The 23841-nt window shown below is 40.1% G+C and overlaps 1 protein-coding gene across 1 annotated transcript in view; it reads right to left on the reverse strand.

Moving 5' to 3' along the window:
* The window catches only part of fam20ca (FAM20C golgi associated secretory pathway kinase a), a 63232-nt gene that overhangs the window by 9114 nt on the left and 30277 nt on the right, over positions 1-23841 (reverse strand). The window contains exon 4 of the mRNA XM_017684911.2: positions 3489-3581. Within this exon, the coding sequence (XP_017540400.1) occupies positions 3489-3581 (93 nt within the window). The remainder of the gene's footprint in view (positions 1-3488; positions 3582-23841) is intronic.

Here is a 23841-nt window from a genome sequence, read left to right on the forward strand (position 1 = left end):
AAGGCCTGCTTATTGGCCTTCAGCGTCAGGCCACACACAGCCCCAGAGGACAACTCCTATCCTTCTGCATCTCTAACACACACAAATGTGCATTCTTCCTTTACTCCAAATGTAGTCCATCAGCCAAGACAGGCTTAGTGTGAAAAGGCTGCTTCTCTAGTTTTGTGCTGGAGCTATGTAGCTAATGCCCTAACAAGTACTGAAAATGTATACCCAACCAATTGATATTCTGCAAAATGAATGCCTAATTTATTGTGCACTAGCCTCAAAACACAAGTTATTTATTTCAAATAGACTTGCTTGTGGGGTTTCTGACATTGTATGGCATATTGTTACTTATTAAAACAGACAAAGTCTGTAACAGAACTTACGACAATGGTAAAACCCATCCTGAAGTTAGAATTTTTCTAATGTCAGTACTTTTGTCCAACTTCATAAACTAGGCCTTAGTGTCACAAGGTCTTTCTCCTGCTGGGAAGACTCTTTGAACTTGAAAATTCTGGAATGGCTCATTCCAACACCTGCTCCTTTCTGGCTCCACCTCTCCATCTTAAGCACACCTGCAGCTCATTCTATGGATTTGTTTACACACACACACACACACACACACACACACACACACATACATACATACATACATATATATGTATATTCCTTTGTTTGGCTTTCTGTTTTTCAGATGTCTCTATTTCATTAACTGAGTGCTCAGCAGGGGTTTCCTTTGTGTTCACAGTTTCCATGATATACCCTTGCTTTCTTTTCTGGTTTTAGCCTATGGATTTGCCTTGGCTGTTCTTTGACTGCTTATGAACTCTGTACATTGCACATAATGTTCCCATATCCACATAATCAAGTCTATTCAGATTATTTACCATCACAACCTGTTTTGAGGCATGTGTAGTACTATACCTGCTAATAATTGCATTATAATCTTTTATTACTTGGCTACAATAGTCCTGTTTCACAGATACTACCTGAGTGTGACATAAGCAAAATGTTAAGCTACTATTTTGTTAGATAAATAATGAATAACAGAATTAACATTTTTAATTCTTAAAAATGTAGGTTTCATTTTCACAGTACTTGCTGCATGGTGGAAAAAGGTTAAAAAAGGCCTATTCTCTAAATGCTGTTCCATGTCAGACCTCGTGCAGGCAAAAAGCAAGATGTTCCATGTCTCCCACAGAGAGGAAGGTGGGTATGAAACAGGACTTATAGTTCCAGAGTAAATCTAAAGAAGCCAACTTCAGACTCCAAACTTATCTTGGCTGACTGACTACACTGAAGGTAAGGCTAAAATGATGGGAATTTGATTTTTGCCTAAGTAGTGCATTCTCGCCTTCTGGAAGTGCCTGGGCCCTTGGCCCCTGAGGGACAGAAACACAAGCCTGCAAGATGAAGCCACTCAGTGGCCACAGTCCATGATGCTGAAGGCTCATGACAAAGAGCCCAGTGTGGAGGCCTGGCTGGGTGCAAACAGTTTTCCAGCCATACAGGGGTACTGGTGCAGGACTAGAACATACAGAATAAGGATGAAGGGATGGCAGAGAGAGAAGAAAGTGGGCCACTGTTTGGGATGCTGTTGGAATTCCATTCTCATGGGCAGGAATATTCTTGTCTCCTGTTATCTATTCACTTTTGCAGAAGAGTAGTTCTTCATAGATTTAGTGTTCACTCCTATTGTACTCTATGGCTGTCATAGTCCCTTGTGATGTCATGATACTAGTTATGCAATTTTGAATAATATTATATAAGCCTATAGATAGTTTAGCACCTGCCCTATGCTATCCTGAACTGAATAGTTATCAAAAAGACATAAATCATAAAAGGTAATACATGTCTTTAATATTAACTTTCAATGTAAAATTTTGTTGCAAGAATGTAATGTACGTAGTAACCTGGCTATTGATTCAAGTATAGCTTTGAACTTTTATAGGCAAGAACACCTTTATTTTGTCAACTGCAGTCAAACACATTTAAATAAAGCATGCATTGGTCTACAGATGCAAAGTCTCCAGGTGTCAGGTTCAGAAAAGAAAAAACAACAAAAAAACTTGTGGACCAAATAAAGTGGGTCTCAACAAGCTCAATCAACACCCTCTCTGTGAGCTTCCTCATTAAAGTCAGCAGGGAGCTTCTCCCAACTTTTGATTGCTCTCATATGCACCTTGTTATCCACAGAGCCCACGTCACCGCAAGGTGGATCGAATCAATCTCGCTAAGTGCTTTTCAGGCTGCAGGCCAGGGGGTTGGAGTGATGGGGCCCGAGCAACGTGTGGAGAATCGGAGCCGGTGGGGCTGGGTTGTGTAACGGAGGTCCGAGCTGCTCTTAAGGGCCGGCTGAAGACTTTTGCCTAAAATCGATACTTGTGTGGGCACAGACATGGCTGCTTTTGCCAAACCCACGCGCATGCCTGAGGACCAACTGGGCTAAAGACTGGTGTTATGGAGGCTGGGCCAAATCCCAGCAGTCTCTGTTTTACTATTTCATCTGAAACAGAATATTCTTCAAGGAGTAGTTGAAGGTAGGTGAAAATCAAATGTACATCATTTTCCAATGTAGCCAATCAAGTTTGGTTTTTGACATTAGCTTCTTTAGTACTGCACTGTAGCAATTAATCTGTTATCAATAGAAGCAAAAAAAAAACCTGGACAAAATTCAGGCTTCAAAATGACTCCTACTGCTGTTTTTCCCTATGCAAGGTGCTTTTGTCTATTTTTATATAAAACAAGATGTCTTAAAGTGTTGGAACATGCATAAGCAAGTCTATTTGACATTCCTTAACAACTGGTTTGTGGTCTGTGTCTGAAGGTTTATGCAAGCAGTTGAGTTAGCTTGCATATCCAGTGCAAAACTAAAGAAGTGAACTTCAGACTCTTACCACTTTAAATGACTAACTAAATTTTGCATAAGGGAAAACTGCATTACTTAGATTTATCGCAATACTACAGGTGTAACCAGGATGAGTGCGTTTCAAGCTTCTAGTGGTTGTGATATAGACTAATAGGTCTTTAATGGACTGGGTCTGACATACACAGAAGAACTGTTAGAGATGAGATGCTTAACAAGCATTTTACTCTAAATAGAGAATAACATTCTTGCCAGAAGCGAGGACAAATTACCATTGAGTTTCCTAGATCCTTGGCATGGATAGGAAGATAACAGTATCAGTGATTCAAATTTGGTTGAGCAACGTGCTTCTTTCAGCCTTCAGCTCTAAGCCCAGCCTTTATGTGGGTGAGCAGTAATACGGGCAAGATTCTTGAAACAATGCAGAAAGATTGTAAACATTGTAAACTGGTGTTCCAGCCACTCTCCAGCTGCTGGCCATGTGTGTGGGTGTTAGTCAGGTATGAACTGAGTGCGAAGACAAGCAGACTGAACTGTGTCTGAGTGAAAATGTAAAAGCACATGTATGCGTCTCCAGCACGAATTGAGTGGGCCTCTACTTTTCACTCAGCAGGTGCTACAGAGTAGGCCGACCTACCTGTCGAGATGAAATGCTGCAATCTCCGCGTTATGTCTCTCAAAGTCGGAGAAGTAGAAGAAGTCCGGGGGCGTCTCCTGCTCCCTGGTTTGCCTAAGAACAGAGGACAAAGACAGAGAGAGGGAGAGACAGAGATGGGAGTTAAGATTAGCATGCTAGGCAAAGTGCTGCCAGCAGTATCAAAGGCATTGCTGGCACACGTGCACTTTTGACTGAAATCGCAACATTCCATCTCTCACTGCAGGAGGTCTGAGAGACATGTGCCACTGCAGAGAGAGCAGGAGAGAGAAAGACAGACCATGGTTTTAGGACACTATGAAATTACAGTTAGCACAGATTTGATCTGGTGGTGTCAGGCAGCTGGATTGAATGCAAATTTGGCAGCAAACTGTAGCGTCTGACTCTCCTGTAGTCTGAAGCAGATAGACAGCCAGACGGACAGGCAGGCAGTGTGGAACTCTGCCTAGCGAGCCACATGTCTGATTGAATGGAGGCCTGGAATTTTGGCAAGAAAAAAACTCCAGGTGGACACTGATTTTATATCACCATTCAGACAGATTATCAGGAAGCACTGCAGTCAGACAAAGAAAGAGAGACACAAAGGGGAATGCAACACACAGAAGGTAGCAGAAATATAGCATTGCTATAATATCAAATCCTCCATTCCTTTTTATACCTTTTGAAAATTAGTTTATATTAACAAACAAGAAAGTTTAGAATGTTTTTAATTCTCCTATAATTTGCCACTTCTTCCAAAGTTTTGTTATGATTGTTACTATAATGTCAATGTATCTTGTCTATGTAGAATTTCATCATTTACATGTATTTCTTGGACTTGGCTTTTAACTAAGTAAGTCCTTCCCTCACTCACGTTTACCAATTTAAATACTCTCTACAAGTGGGAGCTAACAGCACTCACGTAACTTTTATGAGCATCATTGAAAGAGAGGTACCTGGTATGAACCCACACCAGTAGGATTTCACAAAAGCATGTTTGCAGTCCAAAACAGGACATATTTGAAGGTCCAAAATGATATGAAACAGATAAGTGTACAAACACAGGGTACAACCCCAATTCCAATGAAGTTGGGACATTGTGTAAAACATAAATAAAAACAGAATACGATGATTTGCAAATCCTTTACAAACTATATTCAACTGAATACACTACAAAGACAAGATATTTAATGTTCAAACGGATAAACTTTATTGTTGAAAATTTTGAAAATATTCACTCATTTTGAATTTGATGCCTTCAACACGTTCCAAAGAAGTTGGGACAGGGACAACAAAAGTCTGGGAAAGTTGAGGAATGCTCAAAAAACACCTGTTTGGAACTTTCCCCAGGTGAACAGGTTCATTGGAAACAGGTGAGTGTCATGATTGGGTATAAACGGAGCATCCCTGAAAGGCTCAGTCATTCACAAGCAAGGCTGGGGCGAGGTTCACCACTTTGTGAACAACTGCATGAGCAAATAGTCCAACAGTTTAAAAACAATGTTTCTCAACGTGCAATTGCAAGGAGTTTAGGGATTTCATCATCTACGGTCCACAATATCATCAAAAGATTCAGAGAATCTGGAGAAATCTCTGCAAGTAAGCGGCAAGGCAGAAAACCAACATTGAATGCCCGTGACCTTTGATCCCTCAAGTGTCCTCTGGTCTGACGAGTCCACATTTCAAATTGTTTTTGGAAATCATGGACGTTGTGTCCTCTGGGCCAAAGAGGAAAAGGACTGTCCGGATTGTTATCAGCGCAAAGTTCAAAAGCCAGCATCTCTGATGGTGTGGGGGGCTGTTAGTGCCCATGGCATGAGTAACTTGCACATCTGTGAAGGCACCATTAATGCTGAAAGGTACATACATTTTTTGGAGCAACATATGCTGCCATCCAAGCAACGTCTTTTTCAGGGACGTCCTGCTTATTTCAGCAAGACAATGCCAAGACACCTTCTGCACGTGTTACAACAGCGTGGCTTCGTAGTAAAAGAGTGTGGGTACTAGACTGGCCTGCCTGCCGGCACTTTATGAAGTGCAAAATACGACAACGGAGACCCCGGAATGTTGAGCAACTGAAGTTGTACATCAAGCAAGAATGGGAAAGAATTTCACCTACAAAGCTTCAACAATTAGTGTCCTCAGTTCCCATACACTTATTGAGTGTTGTTAAAAGGAAAGGTGATGTAACACAGTGGTAAACATGCCCCTGTCCCAACTTCTTTGGAACGTGTTGCAGGCATCAAATGGAAAATATCCTCTATGCTGTTGCATGCTGGGGAACTATCCTCTATGCTGTTGCATGCTGGGGACTATCCTCTATGCTGTTGCATGCTGGGGAAGCAGGCTGAGGGTGGCAGATGCCAACAGACTCAACAAACTGATCCGCAAAGCCTGCAATGTTGTGGGTGTGGAGCTGGACTCGCTGAACGCAGTGTCGGAGAGGAGGACGCTGTCTAAACTCCGGGCCATTATGAACAATGGCTCCCACCCACTCTACGACACAGTGATGAGACACAAGAGCTCATTCAGCTCAAGACTCATCGTACCAAAATGCACCACAGAGCGCCACAGGAAGTCATTCTTACCTGTGGCCATCAAACTCTATAACTCCTCCCTCAGTGTGTGATTCACAAAACTCAATACGAAACTGTTCATATGTGCAATAATAACAATTGTGTGTGCAATAACTCAGAGGGCCACTAACTTAATTTAAATAATTTAAATAATTGTAACTGCTCTATACCTGATGTTTCACATTACTATTACAATCACCGCCACCTTACTATATTCTTAAGTACTTAAATCTGGTGTACATACTGTAAATTCTCTATATTGTCTTAAATTATTAGTAAAGTGTTTATTTTTACATAAATGGCTGCAACTGTAAAACTGCAATTTCCCCCTGGGATCAATAAAGGAATCTGAGTCTGAAAATGAGTGAATATATTAAAAAAAAAAAAAAAAAGTTCATCCGTTTGAACATTAAATATCTTTTTTTTGTAGGGTATTTAATTGAATATAGGTTGAAAAGGATTTGCAAATCATCGTGTTCTGTTTTTATTTATGTTTTACACAACGTCCCAACTTCATTGGAATTGGGGTTGTACAATCAATGCTACTACTATTGCAGTCAAACAGTTTTACTGCAGGGGTACTCGGTTCTAGTCTTAGGGGCTTGGAGTACAGCTCAGCTTGGTGTTTTCCAAGCTAAAATACATTGACTATATATTGTAATTAACTCAATTTGAATCAGGAATGTTCAAAAACGTTTTGGACTCTGGGTCTCTAGGGTCAAAAACTCTTTTTTACTGATAACGGAAAAATGAATTAAATCAGAGTAATAATATTTCAGCGAGGTTGTGGAGATGAAAACAGGCAAAAAGAAGCAGGGGTGTTATGTAAGAGTGGTGTTTCACATCAATCACACTGTATCCCTTTTTGTCTTGTTATTCTTTGCAACATGTGCCTTAACCAGTGTTTCCCTGAACCAAATCTAAACTTGTTTTCAGGAACCACCACTGTGTGACAGGTCTTTAATGACCAATCACAGTGAGCTTACCCAGAGCTACTTCCACTGGCCTCACAGTGGAGGCAGATTGGTAGTTTTAAGTGTGACCCAGGTGTGCACTGCAGCCTCAAAGCAGCGTGCCACAAACATCATTACTGCCTGTGCTTTCTGGTCACAAAGCTGCTCTACCTGCATCTAAAATCTGTCACGCTGTTCCATTTAACCGAGTGGCTTTCCTTTATCTGAATATCCCCCCTTTTCCACCTGCTATTAAACCTAAGTGCATCACATACCGCCCTCCTCATCCGCCTCCTGCGACCTCACCGCTGCCAAAACTCGAATAGGAAAAAGTTTTTTGCCTTTTTTTGTTACCTCTCATCTTTTCATTCTGCTGGAAAAAACGCTCAGCTTTTCACTGCAAATCCCCATTATGATCCATTCAATTTCCTGGATCAAAAGGGAACTAATGGCTTTTTATTTGCGCAGCGAGGGCTGAGATGTGGCACTGATTCACTGAGGAATAAAAGGACCGGACGCCTCCCCAGGGGAGGAGAGCCTGTCAGGCTTTTGACCCAGAATTCAATGCAGCGCTGGGGAGGTGGAGCGGGTAGCGCCTGCTTCCACACCTGCGCTACACAGTGCAGTATGATTCTGTGAAACTGAGACCACCGGGGAACCGTGTTCTGCATGGGGCTGCAAATGAACTCAGCTCTCTCATTCTGAAGGCAAAGACACTAATCTCACAATGCTATTGTCACTAAGTCACTTTACACTTTCATTTCAGTTACATCTACACACTTAATCTTAATATAAAGGTGCCACAGAGGTTTTTTTGGATCAATGTCATTGAAGAAGCTTTCTAATTAAGTGGTCTCAACTGAGTTTTTTTTGAAGCACCACCAAAATGAAAAGTTTAGAAGTGGTTCTTCTATGACATACAACAGTAGTTTTTTGGCACATTATTGTTAATAGTGAACAGATCCACTCCCTCAGTAATATTATGCAAAAATGTTTAATTTACTACAACAGTAAAACATACAAATCAATAAATGAATCACATAATCACATCAATCTCATCATCAGCATAAGGCTGCAGTTGGCTTCTTATTTGCAGCTGCACACATTGATAAGTGATAAGTGATACTTTTTTGATCCCACAACCGGGGAAATTCCACCTCCGCATTTAACCCATCCGTGAAGTGAAACACCACATACACACTAGTGAACACACACACTAGGGGGCCATGAGCACACTTGCCCGGAGCGGTGGGCAGCCCGGGGAGCAGTTGGGGGTTAGGTGTCTTGCTCAAGGACACCTCAGTCATGGACAGTCAGCCCTGGGGATCGAACCAGCAACCTTCTGGTCACAGGGCCAGATCCCTAACCTCCAGCCCATGACTGCCCCCCCCCCCCCCCTTTTTTTTTTTCTTTTTAAGACATTGGTGTAATGTTTTGAAAAGTGCAGGGGACGAAGACTGTGAAAAGACGTACAAAATTTGCCAGGCTGCACATTTAATTCTTGATCCATGACTGCAGTAACCTAGTCAATGTTACTGTTATATGATGAAGAGCAGGCAGTAAATGTATCAGGGTCTTCGTTTTTAACTGTACTGTTGTGACAGTAGAGTCTGATAAGTTTCGTTTTCAATAGATCAGCAGTCACTGTTAATGGCGGCTAACGTTACTCTGTCCATAATTATAGTCATATGCAATAACCCTAACCCCTAACCCCTAACCCTAACCCCTGGTCAAATGACATATTTTGTTGATTTTCTAAGTGGACCGCAACCCTATCTGGATTAAGCGGTTAACGACGATGATGATGATGTTGATGTTGTCCGAACAGCTGGAAGAAGTTCATGTTGAGCACTTGTAAAATTACATAATAAACTTTATGCTCACCATTTACAGTTTATTACATTGTTCTGTAATAATGTACAAGTGAAATAAGTCATTTTATAATAATAATAATGTTGCATTTATATAGCGCCTTTCACAAACCCAAGGTCGCTTTTGAAATCAGGTGAATCTTTTTAAATCACCTTGTATTATATACTAGATACAAAAAGCTTTTTTACAGGTTTTTTTAATATTTGGGAGGAATAAAAAGTTATTAAATTATTTACCATCATTTTTTGTCATTACGAAATTTGAAAATTTTAGTCAACAACTTTACTGTTGATGCTATGCAGATTTCATAGTTATTTTAGAATCATCTATACTTCCATTCATCTTCCTGCACATGATGAACATCTTTTTTTTCACCTAATACCCTGTGCCTGACAATTTTCACAGGATTAGAATATTAGATACATTCTATTTTCAAACCTGTGAAGTGTGATTCAAGTGTATATCACATCAGATGTGTCAGGAATGAGTGGAAAAACAGCAATAAAGCAGAAAGGTGCTGATTCTTTAGAGATGTTTGTGTACTACAGTGCCCTTGTGCTCTTTGTGACAGAAAGGGAAAAGAACTGGAGGGAACGATGTTGACAAATCATTTCTCTCTCACCTTGGGCCAAACAGCTCTTCCCTGTCTTTTGTTTTCTCTCTTGGCAGTGTGTTTCATATCTTGCTGGCTCTCACTGCTATCTCCTGCTGGGCAGTGACTGGCAGGCCAGTTGCCACTGTTACCGTGACCCTGTCTGCAATTTCCTGTCTGGGAGGAAGCCCTGGCCAGCCACGGTGTTTCTGACAGCTTGTGATGTCCACTGGGCGTCCGAAAAAAGAAAAGGGCTGGGGAGGGGACATCCCGTACAAATTCTGCTCGATCACGGAAAGAAGAGCAGGGTAATTACCTTGATATAAATCTGAATCAAGCTGCAACAGTAACGCGAGGCAGGCTGTTTATTTGCTGTCTGCAGAAGCGAGTGAAGCACCAGGGACGAGTATCACTCAAAACGAATGCCAAAGACCAGTACAGCTCACTACACAAAGAAGGGGTCAGCTCCTAGTTAAATGCTTTACTCCTGAAAATGTTTTAAGGAGAGTCTCTGATGTTGACTTAAAAGACATTGCAACATGCATTAGGCTTTGAAGCACATAAGGACCCTCTCTCAAGATGATCAAAAAGATAAAAAAATGCTTTAAATAGATGCTTTGTTGTGTAAATGTGTCACCACTGACCTAAATTCTTAAGGGATCGATGCGAAAGAGGTGTCATGCGCTAATTGACAGCAAGATGCCACAGATTCTTCGCTGGCACCGAAACCTGTCGGGTTTTTCTGTAGCAATGCAGCATCTAAAATGTAATCACATCAAGAGTTTACAGAACGCACTCCTTCAAACACAAGCACTTGTAAAGTGCCGCCACAGTGGTGCAGAAATGATTGGCACAGTCTTTTACGATGTCTCTCTAATGGGGTTACTATAAGATTAGCCTGGTTTGCTAAGCTTTTCAGAAGCCTGCCAATGATTCAGCTAGAGAGTAACACAAGCAGATCATCAGGACTCTTTAGATTTCCTTTAAGAGCACATCAAACGGAAAGAGAGAGAGAGAGAAGGGGAGAGAGTTATAGAACTGTGAAGCAAACTCAAACCCACTATCAAGTCAACGATATCGCTCACGACCAGCTTTTCACAACATAAAAACATAAACAGAGTAGACCGAGTGAAGTCATGAAGCTCTGTTTAGTCATAATGAAGTTGCTATTAGTCATAACCTCACAACTGAGTCACCTATTCCTAGAGTTTCATAAACAACATTTGGCGTACTGCTCTGATGGGCAAATCTTTTCATTTAATTATGCTGCTGCTTTCATAACTGATCATTAACCAAGTTTATTATCTAGTAAACAGCATAGAATGAACCAAAATATAGAGCGAACTCATGATGTTTGCTCAGAGCGGCATCTGTGGTCAGAAAAAGTGTTCTGTTATTTAGAAGTCTAGTTACCTGGGATGACAGCTGTGTGACACTAGTGCTTAATAATGGAGAGGAAAGCAATCAAACATGGCTTTTGGGCCAGAATAACAGCGCTGCAGCATGGAGGGCTGGGACGGAGATGAATTCACAACGTGTCTAACCCAACTGACGTGAAGCCAGCTCATGAAGACGGATGTGTAATATGTCTTACAGAACATTCTGTGAAAAAACAACTTCTCAGTATTTGTCACAGTATTTTGTTTCAACATATGATTTGCTGACAGGAGTTTGGGGACCAATATGTTATTTTTATAATTCTGCTATAACTGTAAAATGCTGTGCCCATTATAAAAATGTCATCCAATTTTTTCCCTTCATTTTTTTCCACAATCACCAAAGTAGAACAAGCCTGTGCATCACTGCTCTGTGCAAAGATTTATATTAACATATCAAGACTTTTAACAAATTTAATAAAGCAAACATGATGAAAGTAAAGGCTAACATAACAAAAACATTACTGTCATTGTTTTGCTGGATTTGTTAGTTCTCTGCTGCTCCTTTTCCTTGATCAGTTCTGAATCATGCAATTCAAAAATCTGGTCAATAAAAGGTTGTGTATTTTTCCCTGGACGTTTCTTCACTATTTGGATTATAACTTTAGTATGGACAGTGTACTGAATGTGAGAATACTATATGACATAATCTGTCATATGACATGACATGATATTGGCGTTAAATCAGAAAAGAACAGCTATAGCCTTCAAACCCTCGAAATTCGTAGACGTATATAATTTGTTTGGCTTGTGCCAAAACTTTAAAATGTATAGACCTATATTTCTATGGCTTGATGAAAAGAAGATCTAAGTAACTTGAGTAATGCCCTTTCACCAAAGTGAAAAGGGCACTGCAGAATGGCTGTAGTTTGATTATTAATGAGTATTAATGGCTGCTTGCATGTTGATGTCCTCTAGTGGGGAGAGGTCAAGTTTGATACATTTAACTTTTCCTGCCACGTTCCTTTGCAGAAGTGACAAATACCCTTTTCAAATTATATAATGCCTGCCAATGGGGTGACTCAAAACTGGTCCCTGTGTGTTGGATTAGCGGGTGTTCTGTGCTTAGGGAGGAAATCACTGACCGAAGCTGTCGCTTTGATTACTTTATTATCGTTCACAGTTAAAAGCAAAGTTTTTATTTACAAGCAGGTTCCAGATGGGTGCACTGTATTATGGCTGAAATGAACTCAGCTAGACTTGATAAAATTCAACACGCAAATCTCATGTGAGAAGTAAATCCTTAAATAATTACAGTGTGCCAACAAGGTCAGGCGGACTTTCGGCACTAGAAATGGGTGACACTGGTGTCAGGAAGGAGTGAGATAAGGGGAAGCTGATTGGTGGTCAGTGAGGCGGCCAGAATTCCACTGGTGGAATCCAAACCCAGCTTCAAGCTTTCATAGCTGGCACATCTTAGAAGGATACAAGCCCACACTTGCAAAATCTCTCCACTAGACCAGAGCTGTGGTCCACATCATGTTTTTAGATCAGTCTTGTGCTCATTTGGCAGACAAAGGACTTTTTGTCAATAATCTGTAGTGTTTTATAGCCCTTAGCTTGTAATCTGTTTCATGTAACTTTATATTTTGGATGTTTGTTGTGGCCCGCCATGTGTTTCGCCAGACATACAGTACTGTGCGAAAGTCTTCGGCATCCAAGACGCATTTTTATTTGTGTAGAATGTGTTTATTTGCTGAGAAAAGTGTTAATATTTGAATAAACAAAATGTATAAAATATTAATTAATAATAATGATTTTATATATATATATATATATATATATATATATATATATATATATATATATATATATATATAAAGTGATTTTATGGATGTTCGTGTGCTTGTTTAACTATTTTCAAACCTCTCCTCGAGAAAGTCCAGTGTTATATGTAGTTAAAAAGCAGCTCCTGCTTTGACCAATCAGTGCTTCAGTAAATTGTGCTCATGATGTAATTGATGATATTAACAAGTCTCTGTGGCGGCTGTGAACGTGTCAAGGAAAAATATGGACCCAAGAAATTCTTGTTACTTTTTATTGTTTTTATGTTTATTTGAATTATTAATACGACTTTATTCTAATGTATATTGTGATAAACTCACTGCTGAGGTAAATTGTTTAAAAATTAGCTTAGATGCCTAAAACTTTCGCACAGTACTGTAGACAATTGTTGAACACTTGCATTATAAGCGTACACTGCTAATGTTTACAAATCAGTATTTTTAATTGTTAATGCTTCTAAACTTACACTTTATTTTCATTGTTTGAAGTGCAAAATAAAGCTTAAATATAAAAGCTACCATGTTGCTTTTACTTAGCACTACCAACTTTCAACTGACTGGCTATCTGTACTGCCACATTTCTGTGCACAGATATTTATTACTTGATAAACTTTGGTTTTGGTCTGTTTTTGCTCACTTATCCTACATGACATCCTAAAAAACAGTACATGGTAAGGCTGCATGAGGACATACAACGTAGTGTTGGATATCCAATGACGATATGAGTAGCAGAAAATTATTAATACAATACCGTGCCTATGATTTTTTTCATTTAAGCAAATAGCAAAAAACTCACAAAATTATAAAAGCATCATTCTCTAATCACTAATAAAAATAATGAGATACCAATAGCTACTTGCATCAGAAATGCAATCACATTTTTTGTGACCTGTAAGGATGTACAAAGACAAACACTGTCACTAAGGCAAAGCACTGCTCTTACAAAGCATCAAAAGCTATTTGACTGCTAATGTTGCCCCCTCGTGGAGAACTTGTAGCCAGCCAAAAGTGAGTTCTAAGAGGTGCTTCATCAAAAAACAGTCAGGCTTCAAACACAAACAAATATGTTTATTTTTCTTTTCTAAATAGGGCTGCAAAACAAATATATGTATTTAATTCCTTAAAAAGGTTCCTTATGATGATGCAGATTTGTTCCATCAATAGCTACAGTATTACTGCTTCATGCATGTTACCATTTTGCACACAATACTGAGAGTGAGGATGTTTTAAGCATGTTTACAGGTTGGATGGTCAGGACAGAGTAGTTTTTGAGCTGTGAATGGGTGTGTTTTGTAAGTTGCCTTTTAGCCAAATGGTAAAGGAACACACTTGTTGGATTTCTAATGCTACGTTTCAGCCAATCTACTTCAATTTAGTGCTGCATGTTAGAGGTGATTTAATGTATTCTTCACAGACCTAAACGAAAAAAATGTTTTAAAAAAATTTATTGTGTAGTCCTTATATGTAGCTTTTTAGATACAGAACCAAACAACCCCTTTCTGCCGAAGTTTGTCCCATTTAAGTGATGACTGTCAGACGACTTGGCCACAGCTGTCTCCAACATGGGCCACGAAAGTTCTTGGACCCCAGGGGGGGATTCAATGCACCAATCTCTTGCTCTCCTTTCCTCCTTTCCACTCTTTCTCTCTCCACCCCTTTCTAAGAATCTCACTAACCCTTGACTGTCTGACCCACAGCTGTTCCCACAGGTATTAAAAAGGCCTTTTTGTAGGCTGAACCCAGTGACCCACACAGCGATGGGTCTGGCAGGCCAGACTGTGGACCCAGACTCACCCCTGTTACCAACACCTGAAACCTCTAAGCAGATCACAACTGCTCTTGGAACGCTGAAACACATAGTGCAGCACTAAAAGGGTAAGAATGAGATCTATCATCTATACATAATCTGTCAGCCCAGCTGGGTTTATGGTCCTAACAGGGTCGTTTTATCTGAGCTCACATGCAGCTCTTGTGAAGGGTACAGCTATAAGGGGGGTGAAAAAACCTAGGTAAAGCTTAGCAGTAGAGTGAAAGGAAAAATGGGAAATGGAGTCTGGGGAGGATAAAGAAAGGAACCAAAGGGGGAGAGAACAGAGAAAGAAAGAAAAAGGGAGAAAAAGACACAGAGCAAGAGGGGGTCTTCAAGAAAGACACAAAAAAGCAAGAGGGAAAAGGATAAGAGAGAGAGCAAGAGAGACAGAATGGTTGTTCCATTCTTTATTCTCTGCCAGAGATGGGTCTCCATCTGTGAGCCTAGCTTTAATGCTGAGGGAGACCAGCCACACAGCAACCAGGCCACAAAGCACAGCCCTTCATCTAGCCAGAGAAGAGGTGAAAAATAGCCGCGAACAAACGAAAAAAAAGAAATTGTTGTAAAAAACAAACAAAAAAAACAGCTTCCTTTGCGCAAATGGCATGAGAAATTTGAGAAAGCGTGCAGAGCCATGTGGGGGCTTAGACCAAGCTTACATAAGCCTGTGGTAAGAATATTATACACTTTTATCTGCTTATAAGATTCCCAAAACTGATTTACTTTACCAAATCTTTTTCAAATGGCATTGCTGTGCTTAATTTGTTTTCCCTGTCCTCGTTTTAGTTGCAGCGAAGCTTTTTAATAGCATCTCAGCACACTTATAGCATCTCTTCTAGGCATGCATATTTGTTATAACCTGGGCTCATTTTGAGCAGGAATGCAAGGGGGTGCCATTTCCCATGTAAAACTACCTCCCCTCCTTTATGCCTCTTTTACATGAATGTTGTTTCATGATATTATTTAAGAAGGCTGTTGATATTAAAATTTCATGCATAGTTTAGAGTTATACAACAAGTTACTTCAGATGTATGGGGTGTTCATGTTAACCCTTTAACATAAATACATTACTGCAGTTTAATCTACTTTTCTCCATTAATAACATGATTTGTTGATGCTGTTTTTACATTTATTTGGCACGCAAACAGCACAAACTTCTGATAAACTGCAATGCTAAATTTCCTTCGGGATCAATAAAGTATCTATCTATCTATCTATCTATCTATCTATCTATCTATCTATCTATGCTGATCAAGCAAAGACATGAATAGTTATATATTTGACACTTAACATGCCTTTTATTTTTACTCTGATGAAACAAATCGATCTGATCATGTTGGAAAATAACCAGCAATAAAATGTAGCACTGTGCTTCTTCAACATAGTGATAGATAACATTGCAGAACACAGAAAGCTTAATTATGCGTCATAATTAGCCTGGCAGCAGATTTAAATGAGTTAAAGAGGAGAAAGAGAAAGCTTCTGAATGTATCACTGGTGAGACGTTAGTTTTAACAGGACTAAACAATCAAGTCATGATCAGGGCAAAGCATGTGTGGGCAATGTCTTGCCCCAGTCATGATTACGTACAAAGCATTTCCGCATAAGGGGTGGTTATCACTAGCAGTCTGGCACAGTTCACAAGCTCTGTGTTATCAGGTTAAAGTGCCATACTTAAAACTTTGAATAAGTTAGGGTATTTTTGTGATTTGAAAATTGCACATGTTTAAACTGCAATTCAATATAAAAATAATAAATTGTTCAGCCTATAACATCCCCCATTTTTTTTTACAGTTTGCCTAACTGAACAAATGAATGGACTGTTGTGGCCAAAACCAAAAATCTCTGAGCTGTCACGTAGATACAAATACAAAAATAAGCTCCAGTTCTTCTTAAATAGCTCTTCCTACTTTCCTCCTTGCAAAAGAGGAATATAATCACAGCTAGATATCATAATCATCATTAAATCACACATGGAGAGGGAAGCGGCCAAGAAATTGTCCTTCATAGGGAGAATATGGCTTTGAATGGCACCCAATAGAATGTTCAATAAGATTCATATTTCACAATAATGAATTGAACAGTGAGGGGTCAGGGGCAGTGGGCTCTAGCATGACTTTTACACAGTAACTATCATTTGGCCCATTTTAAATCTGAAATAAGCAAAATGGGTACATAACCAGCTAAAATAAGGATTTTCATCATGGGGATCTGACTGTCACTAAATGAGAACGACACTGAACACTGCATTCTGCATTCTAAAAAAAGGATGCAGGATATTTTCTTTACCATATTTATCGCCATCACTCTGCGTTGTGACTCTCGCATATATTAAGACATGTCAGATAATTGGAAACGGTGCAAATTACTGCAGTAATTATATTTCAGGGTTAAGAGAATTAAGGGTCATTGTGATTTTTAATTACAATTGCCCCAGGGTGCCGGAGGGGGAGGGGGGCGGTGTAGGGGGGTTTGGAGGAAGATTACAGTGCATCGATTCAATTTCTCTCTCTCTCACCGTTGCTGCACCGTTCTCTCTTCTACTGTAATTGACATTGTCCCCAGGCTGTGGCTCCCTGCCTGCTGTGGAGATGCAAGCTTCTGTCTGGGTTTGCCGCACATGGCCGGTGTTACCCAGCAGGTCCACTGACATGGTTCCCTGTCATCACTCTTCTTGAGACTAGTCTGAGCGTGAAGCATGCTGCCTGGGAGCTGCCTTTCACGATGCCATTGGAAGCCAACCTACCTAACTTCTAAATCTATTTGATGAGGATGAACCGTAAAAGCACATTGTGTCCAAAAGTGTCCAGAAGCCCCTTCTAATTAGAGGACTTTCAACTTTCAACCCTTAGTAGGGATGTAGTGATACATCATGGTACTGTGATATCGCAGTGCAAAACTGTGACAATGTGCATCATGGAGAATGGATTCTAATAATTCGAATCGATTTTATAAAATCAAATACAAAAAAGATCTCATATGCACTACAGATCATTGTATGAGCACATCTGTACATTTTTTAAACATTTTTTGAGTCCAAGTGCTCATGGATGTTGTAGTTAATTATTCACAGTCAAATATTCCCGAGCTGTTCTAACCATGTGGTGCATGCAATATTTTTTTTACTATCCAAGGCATCTGCTCAATGTCACTGTGCAACTGTGACACAAGCTAAGTTCTTGTGTTTTTGGTAGCTGTAGTCCATCAGGTAATACGAAAAAGAATAAAGGGACTTGCAATGAACAAAATGTCCAAAAGTTGTTTTGTACATGGTTCATATTAAAGGCCAGAAATGAATAAAGATTCTACTGGAGAAACCCTACTGTCTTTCTACTGTTTGTAGAATAATCATATTAAAAAGCATAAAAAAAGCAACATAAAACATGAACAAATGCATATTGAATAATACTAAAGCCTTAACTTTCTATACTAAATATTTTCAGTTCAAACTGTTTGACCCCAACCGCTCAAAGATCCAGTAAAACACTATTTGAGTAGTACATCACCTTTGGTGGGGAATTTGAACTATTCAGGAGAAAATTAATTATCTGCACATTTTACAAGATGAACACTGAAATACAAAACTTTTATATACTGCCTTTGTTTTTCCCACTTAAAATGGCAATTTGTACCACGTATTTGTTCAACTTATTCATTTGTGCTACTTGCAGCTTTTATAGCAGCAGTACTACACACTCAAAAATGTTAAGTATAGCTCTGGTACAAGGCCTCATTTTTTTGTTTCTGTATTTTGCTCATTTTGTGTCATGAAAATTCCAAACCGTGGACCCATTATTGTTAATCAATTCAAACTGGGGCCTGAGTACATTGTTACTACCTTAACCCTTAGAACTTGAGAGTTAATACTTTTGTTTTCCTGTGTTATTCAGATGTGATTACATAATTACATATTAAAATTTACAGTGAGTTACACACTGCATCTTACTTTCAGCTTACATTCAGTATGCAAATCTGACTTCAGCAATAATAATAATAATAATAATAATAATAATAATAACAACAACAATAATAAAAATACTGATACCACAGTAGTAAAAGGGCACACACAACCATGTATTCTTCATAGAAAAGCACTGGCAGTAAAATGGGGTGTTGAGATCATCATGCGCTATGCCAAGTATCAATGCTGTAAAGCTGCCCAGCAATGGAATGCGGAGCCGCAGAAACACAGACTTTGGAGTGATGAAACACTTTTGGATGAGTTGGAATGGCGTTTGTGATCTAGTACTAATCTAGCATCAGTATCTGACCTCACTAACGCTTGTGTCTGAATGCAATTAAATGCAATGTTCCAACCTCTAGTGTAAAGCTTTTCAGGAGAGTAAAAACTTATTGTAGCAAACTGAGGACAAACACGCTATTAAAATCCTTGATTATGAAAAATGTGTTGAATGTCTGGACACTTCTGGACATTGCTGTCATATCTCTAAGACTGTGGCTAAAAATGATCTTAACATTAAGATTTTGGAAGAGTAAAAATACTGGAAAGCTTTTGAATAGAATAAAATTATTTTTAGAATAAAAAATGGAGTTATGAAGTTTTGATATGACTGTGACAATAGAGTGTAGCTTCAGCCTGATGTAAAAAGGTCAAGCACAGCATGACCAGGAAAGACCCAGCACCAAAGCCCATTAGTGGACCACACTGTTAAATGCCACCTTCCCTCCACTGTGGGATTGCGGGGTGGCCGGCCACGCACCTCCGAGCCTCCTCTGCAGCCTCCTGCTGCTGGTTCTGACAGGAGGATAAGGCTGGGGAGGATGCCAACAGAGCCTTCCCGCTAGCAAACCCGCTGCGAAAGCACATATGGGAGACGTGCCTCTCAGGGCCGCTTTAATTAACAAGGGTGCGATATAGACTAAGCTGCGAATCAGCGGGAAAATCCCCAAACCGTGCAGACAGCGCCAGGCTTGCGTTCAGCCGTCGAGATCCCTGAGGCCCGAAACACTAATGAGTTGGAACTTATGGATGAAACTGGAAATACCTCAAAGGACACACTAACTTCAACATATACACACTCAGTCTGCCTTGCTTGCTTGGTCTGTTCCATTTACATTTCTTTTGCTATGTACCCAGCTCAGTCCGAAAATAGAGCAACAATGAGAATCGAGTCACACTGGCAAGGAATTTTTGAAGAAGATCTTTTGAGGGGCAAAACAAATCCTTAGGTTTGATTCTTTTAGACTAATACTAAAAATTTGCCCTTGAATAACTTAACTTTTATTTAATATAGTTTTGTGTATGTATTTATGGTATTCTTTTGCACCATCTCTCTTTTATAGTTTGTTAAGCTCTTGGGCAACAAACCTCTTAAATCTACAGTCCTGTGCTTAATTCCCCCAACAAGTATTGCTTGGGAGCATCTCATGATGTAAAGCTTCCTCTGTGCAAGACTGAGGTGCTCTTCGCCTTTACCATCTCTAAGGAGATGCTGAGCGGTACATCTTCACCACGCGTCTTTACATAATTCATAATCCCCGTCTTTAAATGGATTTCTTGGAAGGCAACAGAGGGAGATTCTGCTTTTTCTTCCACAAGCTGGCAACGTGTGTGTGGTAACAGGAAGGTAATGAACGTACTTCTCAGTGATGCTCACAATGATCCATAACAAATGAATTTGAGCAGAATACACTGGAATGTTGTTCAACTTCACCAGGAAGAGTGGTCAAATTCAGGTCAGCTGAAGTATTTTGTTGCAGTTAGCGTTACTCGGATGTTTTGCGGGGGTAACCTTAGCAGCTTTTCCCCCAGAACTTGGCTGTTGGAATGGGCATTATCTTTCTGAAGGGCTGAACACTCCGATTAGCCTGACGTTTGGCTTTTTTTCTGTACAGCTGCTCTGTGCTGTCAGCTCCATCATAAAGAAAAAATGAGAAAAGTGCCATGGAGCAGTGATCAAAGTGTGCTTTTCAAACATAGCGTTATGCTTCCCTATGTTTATGAACAGATTAGCCGTCAACCATAGAGTAAAGACAAAAAAAAGTGCAAACTGTTTCTGTGCCTGAGGAACTGCACTTGAAATAGATATGAAATGCCTAAACAAACATCCTTCAGGTCATACTCTAGTCAAAATGTCTGGAGTGCAGACAATCCATTCTGACTCAGGTGCTTACATTCCACTGGCGGTGTTATCATCAGATAGCATTCTCTTTTGAAGGAAAGGCACTGTTCGTCTGCTATCGCACTACAGTGCTGCAGAAAAATAACAAGCCGAATGGGAAAGTTAATAGATGAGCTTTGCGGGCCCAGCTGAGAAAGGCTCTCCATTCAGGAGACACACGACCAGACCATTACAGAGGCCCAGATAATGAAGCTGCAGTCGGGGTTTCAGAGTGCCTTTGGCTGGTCATTCTTCCTCTTCCCAAAGCCTCCTCCCCTCGCTCACAGCCCAGATTTACTAGAATAATGGGCAGCACAGATCCAAAGGAATTCATCTCCACCACCCACCCCAAACAACCCCCCCTTGAATACAGCAGTCAGATGCTTCTATCCTTCACAGCATTAGAGCACAGACCGGATAGAGCAGCAGACGGATGCATGGACGGATGGAGCAGCGGGAAGAGGAGATCCGAGTCCTTTAGTGTCAGTCCTGCGGCTAAGAGCCAGATTTGGTATTAAAAAGAAGAGCAAATTTGAAGTCGTCTCCTTCCGTGACATGAAGGGTTTAGTGGCAACAAAGGCTGAAGGGAGCAGAGAGCAGTGATCAGGAGCAGTAATGAAGACAAGCCTGGGCACTTTCAGCTGCTTAACTCCGATAGGGATCTTAAGCACTTTTTCCTGTGTCTTCCCCAGCACACAAAATCAATTGGTATTTATCAAGCTCTCGTCCTGCCGTCGTCTTGCGTATTGAGCTGTGGCCTTTTAGCATGCGGTGCGAGTCAAACCAGCCATCGATGGGAAAGCGAGCCAGCCGCTGCCTTCTTGTAAAAGTGCAGGACTTGCAAAAGAGCCCTGACAGCGACGGAGAAAGGGTACAAAAACACATCAGTGCTGTCCTTAGTTTCAAACCAGAGAGGCATCCGGTTAAAAAAAAAATCATTAAACAAGAAAAAAGACGCACTTCCAGTTTTAGTGTTGCATGAATAAGTTAACTGCCTAGATCATCAGTCGACTGAACAGTCCCAAAGGGACAACTGCCAATCGAAAAAAGCTCTCCACATGACATGCCATGGTTAGCTTACATGTTTAAGAGATGTAATCACCTCAATAAATAATCATATTATATGTCAAGGAACAGTAATTGTAGACAAATCCTTGACCTTTTTCCCCAAAACACTGATGTGGAATATGGCTGATATAGAAGGGGATCTGAGGAACAAGAGAAAAGCAAACCATTCCTAGGAATAATGAAAATAAGGTGACTTTCTAAATAGTGTAGCGCATGCTATCTTTAACAAATAAAATTAAATTCACTGCATTTCCTTTCCATGGCACTGTTTACACTATAGATAGCAATTTATACAGCATCTAATGGGTTAATATGAAATACTGAGGAATTGGCCATTTAACTGGGCAGCCATGGACTCAGTAGGACACAATGAGCTTGATGGTTTAATCTGAAATTAATTTTGAGAGCAGATTCATTCTTAGCTGTGATGACGGATACACCAATTACAAATGAACTGGTTCTTGGCTGGGCCCTTGAGTCACCAGTTCTACCCTTTAAATCTTTCTCAACACTGATTAATGTCTATAGCTGCCCTTTAAACCAATGCCTATTAACATTGTCTCAGTCACAATTCCACACTACTTGAATCCCACAAGGATGCATGACTTGCGTAGTATGAGTCTGATATATGCCTGTTTGAAGGTTCTTGTGATTTGAAGGCAACTTATTTCACCAGAAGGAAGTGATTTCAATTTAAAAGATAATTTTTCCAACTCTAAAGGACAGCGTGAAATTGAGGCTAACACTGAAGCAATGGATATCAGCACCACTGTCCTTTCCATGCACTTTCCATGATGTAAAAACTGTTGTGCTCCCTCTTAAGAATGAACTCGGAGTCATGGCAGACTGGCAACTGCTGACGTCACAGAGAGCATGAGAGACAGGGAAAGAACATTCCCTTCATGCACCATCTGTATCTACTTACACTAAACTACTTGAGCCGCAGAAACGGCCACAACAAAAGTGAAAGCTGTTGCCGTTTTCAACTTTGGGCTCTCTCCACAGAGTCCAGCAACAACCTAAGAATATCCTGCTGTTTTCTCCAGTGGCTGCCTTGCTCCTAATTAATGCAACGTGAGGCTCATTAAAATGCCATTTACTGGTGGCGCATGAGTGATAATAGAATTGCAGTTGATTTAGGAGTGCTGTCTTTTATTTAGGTGCCTAATGAATGTGTTTATTAATTACTTCAGAAATGCACACTTTTGTTGTTGCACAAACCCCGATGCCTCCTGGACCACGGGAGCTATATGCTCAATTTCAGCTCCTACTGCATGACCATTAATTATATCCTTTACAACTTGTCAAGGAAGGGACTGCTTTAAAAACAACACCCAGGTACCAGCAGCACTCCCTCTGCGGCCTCTATTTTTCCTCTTACCACAAATGTAGTCAATCAGCCGTCAATCAGCTGTGTTTGCCACTACAGCTAGAAGGCTAATGTAGCTAATGAATAATGGTAGCCCAAACTGCATGTCTAAATCATCACATAGAGGCAAATAGAGGCAAGTATGTGAAATCTCAAACAGACTTGCTTCTGACACCGTATGACAAATTTATCTGTACAAACAGACAAAAGTAATGGACTAAAAACAGTGGTAGCAGAAATCTTGATGTTGTAATTTTGATCATATTTTTGTCCATTTTTATAGATAGCAGTGTGTCAAAGAGTCTTGGACGTTTTGTCTAGAATTCAAATACTGATATCAGTATTTGGACTATTTGCATAATAGAGAAAATATGCAGATCAACAATTTAATGAAACAAAGGTTTTATGTTATAAGAGGCCTGCAAAATGTGTAGGTTTTGCTTGTATTTGTGAGTAAATATGCTACGTTATACATTGCTACTCAAAACGTGAGTGCCCTAATGAAAATGAGAAGGCAGAGGTAGGCCAAATAGACAGGGTCAAGGGTCAGCAACATGAGGTTATTATTAGATTCGTAGGTGAAAAAAAAATCTTTCTTTGCAGCAAATTAAAGCTCTGCCGATTGTTCTAACATAGTTTTATCAATAAATGGTCTTAAACGATGCAAATTCACCACCCTATACTGCTGGTCACCATAGCAACGCAGAAAACAGTCTCTCTTAGCTAGCTAACAAAAAGCAAAGTAAAAGATTTTAAGACCAACATTCATAATTT

Source organism: Pygocentrus nattereri, chromosome 14 (genome assembly GCF_015220715.1).
Source record: "Pygocentrus nattereri isolate fPygNat1 chromosome 14, fPygNat1.pri, whole genome shotgun sequence".
Classification (NCBI taxonomy): domain Eukaryota; kingdom Metazoa; phylum Chordata; class Actinopteri; order Characiformes; family Serrasalmidae; genus Pygocentrus; species Pygocentrus nattereri.